Raw genomic sequence first — 6,000 nt, 5'->3', positions numbered from 1 at the left:
CATCTGGACCAGTTTGACGGCAAAAGAGTTGCAGGAAGAATCCCTCTATAACTATAGCTTGGCTGGAGATTATATATCAGCTTCTTCACATGGTCATGGCAAGAACATGAAGAAGCACCGCTCCACCATGAGAACAGTGCCATGTGAGCCATTTGTTAAAGCTTATTCATTCAATTATAAAGCATAACACCAAACTAAAATAGCAATAGCCCCTTCCCCTATTATCCCTAGCCCTCTTAGCAATTAATTCTGCAGCAAAAGAAATGAAAAGAATGGTGTCAAATGGCTTCTTGTCCAGGCCCCTGCTATCATATAAATTACGGGTTGGTTGTCCCTTATCAGGAACCCCCAAATCCAAAACGTTTTGAGCTACAAGTCAAGCAGCACAGAACAATATCTGTTCTGCATTTGCAAGGCTGGAGAGAGATGCCAGAGTCTGTGAAATGGTGGGAATTTGTGCCTTCTGGCCATTTCACAGACCCTTCGTCTTTTTTTACAGCTTCATTATGTCTCTTTGTAGACAAATACAGGTATTCTAAACAAACAAACAAACAAACAAACCAAAATACAAAATGTCCCATTTCATATAAGGGATACTCATCCTGTATGACTTTGCAATAACAGAGTCTATAATAAGATAAAACAGGCACATTATCTAAAGTAGTCCACCTTCAAATGGCAATTATTTTTGCCTTCTACTTTAGAATCATAGAATCATTGAGTTGGAAGAGACCGCAAGGACCATCCAGTCCAACTCCCTTCTGCCATGCAGGAACTCTCAGTCAAAGCCTCCCCATTGACAGATGGCCATCCAGCCTCTGTTTGAAGACCTCTAAGGAAGGAGACTCCACTCCACCGTTGAAGAGTCCTTACTGTCAGGAAGGTCCTCCTAACGTTGAGCTGGAACCTCTTTTCCTGGAGCTTGCATCCATTGCTCCAGGTCCTGTTCTCTGGAGCAGCAGAAAACAAACTTGCTCCCTCCTCAGTATGACATCCCTTCAAGTATTTAAACAGGGATATCACCATCTCACCTGAAAAGAGAAGGTTCTCTTCTCCAGGCTAAACATCCCCAGCTTCCTAAGTCTCTCCTCAGAGGGCTTCATGGTTTCCAGACCCTTCACCATTTTAGTTGCCCTCCTTTATATGCTAGTATCTGTGTTTTCATCATTAACATATTGGAAAAATAGAAGCCAGTCTAAATAAAATCCATCTAATTTTTCCTTTACTCAGTAAGATACGGGACAAATCTTTCCATAATAGCTATAAATATAGCTATCCAGAGCTAATTGAACAGAATTTGACAATTTTTTGACCATCTATTTGTTTTATTTATACTTGCTCTAACAAGCTTTTCTTTTGAAGAAATGTGAACCAGTTTAATCCCATGTGAGCACAAAAGTTGTTCCATTTGCTTAAAGGATAAAAATCCATCCGCCTGTATAGATTCCACTTTCTTCAAACTGTCAAGTTAATTGGTCCCAGATCAGAAAACAACTGGTATCAATGGAGTTAGAACCAGGGATATCATCTATTGCCATCTCCTCCCAGAATCCAGTGTTGATCTACTAAAAGGGTCCAATATAGATTCCATAGTTGCTGAGGTTTTGTTTTGTTTTGGGTTTTTTTGGAACATTTTAGTAAAGATCAATTGTATCAGTTTTTTGATTGTAAGGGAATTTCACTTGAAACCACAATTTTCTGTCATCTTCCAACATAAAGCAAGCTCCAGGAAAAGGGATTCCACCTCAACATTAGGAGCAACTTCCTGAGAGTAAGGGCTGTCTGACAGTGGAAGATGCTCCCTTGGAAACTGGTGGAGTCTCCTTCTTTGGAGGTCTTTAAGTAGAGGCTGGATGGCCATCTGTCAATGGGGATGCTTTGATTGAGAGTTCCTGCATGGCAGAAGAAGGGGCTTGGACTGGATCAGGGCCCTTCTTGGGGTCTCCTCCAGCTCTACAATTTTATGATTCTATGGCTGCATCCGCACTGCAGAAATAATCCAGTTTGAGACCGCTTTCACTGCCCTGGCTCAATGCTATAAAATTCTGGGAGCTGCAGTTCTATGAGGCATTTAGCCTTCTCTGTCAGGGACATAACAAACTACAATTCCCAGGATCCCCTAGCACTGAGCCAGGGGCAATGAAAGCAGTCTCAAACAGGATTATTTCTGCAGTTTGTTTGGAACCAATGATAATTGCCCCCAAATTAAAAGTCATCAGAATAAACTTGCAAAATTAGGGACACCCCAAACTCCACGTTCCACTGTCTGTAGGGCACATTACTCTTATCCATAACCTTGATCATTTTTAATTTAAGGTACATTTATTTGCCATTATTGCCAATTAATAGGACCTGTTAAAGGAAGTCAATTATGTTACTTGAAAAAGATAAAGTAGTTCATGAACTTCACAATTCAAAAAGGATGTTGAGAAATTGGAGCATATCCAAAGGAGGGTGACCAAAATGGTGAAGGGTCTGGAAGCCATGAAGCCCTATGAGGAATGATTTAGGGAGCTGGGGATGTTTAGCCTGAAGAAAAGAAGATTAAGAGGTGATATGATAGCCTTGTTTAAATAATAGAAGGGATGCTTTATTGAGGAGGGAGCAAGCTTGTTTTCTGCTGCTCCAGAGAACAGGACACAATGGAGCAATGGATGCAAGCTCCAGGAAAAGAGATTCCAGCTCAACATTAGGAGGAACTTCCTGACAGTCAGAAATGTTGGACAGTGGAACACAATCCTTCAGATATTTTGATGGAGCCTCTTTCTTTGGAGGTCTTTAAGAAGAGACTAGCTGGCCATCTGTCAGAAATGCTTTGATTGGGAGTTCCTGCATGGCAGAATGGGGTTGGACTGGATGGCCCTTTGGGTCTCTTCCATCTCTATGATTCTATGATTCTAAGTGCATTCATTTTAATTACTTGTAGTCATAAAACCATAGGGGACACCTATTTTATTATTATTTATGGCATTTATACCAGCCTTTCAGCCCTAAAGGCAGAATCATCCAACCCAATCTCCTTCTGCCATGCAAGAAGACACAATGAAAGCCCTCCCTGTAACAGGTGGCCATCCAGCCTCTGCTTAAAAAACCTCCAAAGAAGGGGACTCCTTCCAAGGCAACATTTTCTACAGCCAAACAGCTCTTGTCATCAGGAAGGTCTGCCTCATGTTGAGGTGGAATTTCTTTTCCTGTCGTTTGCATTCATTGCTCCATGTCCTGATCTCTGGAGCAGAAAGGATATAGCAGTGATGGTGAACCTATGGCACGTGTGCCAGAGGTGGCACTCAGAGCCCTCTCTTTGGGCACACGCACCATCTTCCCAACATAGACTTCACTAGAGTTTGTCATTAGAAATCCAGAGGGATGTGGCACTTTGCAATAAATAAGTGGGGTTTGGGTTGCAGTTTTTGCACTTGGTTGCTAAAAGGTTCTCCACCACTGGGATATAGGATTGCAGCCCCTGCTTCAATCTCTCTCTCTCTCTCTCTCTCTCTCTCTCTCTGACACATCTCCATTTTCCCTTCCAGAGAAAGAAGGCTTGTGTCCTGCAAGATCTCCTCCAGATGACATCGATCCTTGCTTTGGCAAGTGCTTAAATGACAATCAATGCCCAGCAAAGATGAAGTGCTGCGAGATCGAGTGTGGGATGGCCTGCCTTGAGCCAGTCTCTGGTAAGTAAGGGGCTTTGAGGATGGGGTTAAGATGGATTGGTCAAGAGGTCAGCAGGACAGCAGGTAGAGGCTTCCAACTATGTCCAGCATGGCTGGTTCCTTGGACCAAATCTCAAGATTATTGCCTTTGTCTTTTCATTAGTTAACCTTGAATGTATGCCACCCACAATTGTTGAACCTTGCAGAGTTCCCTTCCCCCCCAAAATTTCGAGGATTTGGCACAATTTGGAGGTGATTTTCCATTTCAAAGCTCCACCAAACTATCCCAAACTTTCATGAGGACACAGCAGTTTGTCTTTTTGCACACCTACCCACCCAAAAATCCCCACCCCATCTCTCAGGCAGAATTCATTTCAGTTGAAAATGATGACCAGAAATGATGTGACATTCCTTCCAGTATATTCAGAGGCAGCAGTGCAGTTGGAGAGGGTTGTGCCACCATGCAATTGGGGAGGGATATATGTGAGCCTCACCTCCCATTCAGATGCACAGTTGCCGTTGCCTGGCTTATCATAGAATCATGGAAACATAGGCCTGTTACAGACACCCAAAATAAAGCTGCTTCGAGTCAAAGTGGAGGTATGGTGTTTCAATGATGCATGCATCCTAAGAGTCCAGAAGCCACACCAAAGCTGCACTCCAGTCCTTAGGGCTGGAGCGTGTCTTTGGTGCAACTTCTGGACTCTTAGGACGCATGCATCATTGAAATGCCATACCTCCACTTTGACTCGAAGCAGCTTTATTTTGGCTGTCTGTAACAGGCCATAGAGTTGGAAAAGACTCCAAGGGCCACCTATTCCAACCCCCTTCTGCTATGCAGGAACTCACAGTCAAAGCATCCCCAACAGAAGATGGCCATCCAGCCTCTGTTTAAAGACATCCAAAGAAGGAGACTCCACCGTTCTCCAAAGGAGTGTGTTCCACTGTTGAACAGCTCTTACTATCAGGAGGTTCTTCCTAACATTTAGGAGGAATCTCTTTTCCTGTTGTTTGCATCCATTGTTCAGGGTCCTATTCTCTGGAGCAGCAGAAAACAATCTTGCGCCGTCTTCAGTGTGACATTCCTTCGAATATTTTATCCCGATATGCCTTTTCAACATCTTCATTTTCTTTTCCAGAGAAAGAAGGCATGTGCCCCATAATAGCTCCTTCCTGTCTTCTCAGTCCTTTCTTCACCCAGTGTTTCAGAGACAGCCAATGCCCCGGCAGAATGAAGTGCTGCCATGCTGCATGTGGGAAGGTCTGCCTTGAACCAATTCCTGGTAAGGGGCTTTGAGCATGGGCTTAAGACAGACTGGTCAAGAGGCTGGGGTCAGCAAGAGAGCTGGTAGAGGCTTCCTGCCAGCTGTGCCCAGCCTTGGAACTATTGTCAGGATTATTGCTTTTTCTTTTTCATCAGACCAGCTTGAATGGCTTTAGCCTTTGGGGTCCCAAACTGTTGTCCCTGAAGCTCCCATTCGTCTTGCAACGTCCCCCCCCCAAAAAAGTGGAATGAATGGTGCAATTTTGAGATTATTTTTCATATCACAGCCATACCAAACTGCCCCAAACTTGCATGCAAACATCGTAGTTTGCCTTTGACACACACACCAATACCCATCCCACCTTTCAGGCAGAATTCAGTTGAAAATGATGACCAGAAATGATGACCTTACTCCCCATTCAGCTGCACAGTTAGAGTTGCTTGGCTCAAATAAAGAGCATCCAGCTCACTCTGACTAGCATCCAGTTAGGGACATGCACTTCTGCAAATCATGCTACATTCCCCAAAAGACAGCCTTGCACAACGGATGCACTCTGCAGATAGTGTCAGAAGTGGAGTTGCACAGATAGCATACACCTCCGCTCCGTCCCTTGCTTCTGAACATGACAATTGTGTGCCACATATTGTGCATTGCACATTGCAGCTGAACATTGTGCAGTGCACATTGCAGTTGTGCTTCTGAGTATGGCAGACTCTCATAAGGAGGACTTTGGTGGCTTCTTCCTGCAGGGCAGAAAGGAGTCTTCCAGGTCCATTCCAACTCTAGGATTTTATTATTTCATTTTAACTATACTGCCTTCTAAAGTTTCATTTGACACATTTACCACATCCCAAACTGTGTTGTTCAGCTTTGTGCTCCATGTTTTACATTGCAGTGTATGGGGAGCATCACCACTTCCTCTAGCTGTGAATCAGGAGGAAATGATGGGGCTTTGCCAGGCCTGGTTTTCAACTCACTGCAAAATCTGAGTTGACCCTTTTTCTGTTGTTGTCTTGACGGGTCTCACTGTGAACCTGGGATGCAAAGGGATCTTGTCACACCTTCGAGACTAACTGGAAAGA

At 43.9% G+C, this 6,000-nt stretch overlaps 1 protein-coding gene across 1 annotated transcript in view; it reads left to right on the top strand.

Annotated features, from left to right (window-relative positions):
• LOC121928082 (papilin-like) overlaps nt 1-6,000 on the top strand; it is a 97,672-nt gene that overhangs the window by 49,236 nt on the left and 42,436 nt on the right. The window contains exon 10 of the mRNA XM_042462328.1: nt 3,531-3,674. Within this exon, the coding sequence (XP_042318262.1) occupies nt 3,531-3,674 (144 nt within the window). The remainder of the gene's footprint in view (nt 1-3,530; nt 3,675-6,000) is intronic.

This window comes from Sceloporus undulatus, chromosome 4 (genome assembly GCF_019175285.1).
Source record: "Sceloporus undulatus isolate JIND9_A2432 ecotype Alabama chromosome 4, SceUnd_v1.1, whole genome shotgun sequence".
In the NCBI taxonomy this organism is placed as follows: Eukaryota; Metazoa; Chordata; class Lepidosauria; order Squamata; family Phrynosomatidae; genus Sceloporus; species Sceloporus undulatus.
This window is presented reverse-complemented; position numbering and strand designations above follow the sequence as displayed.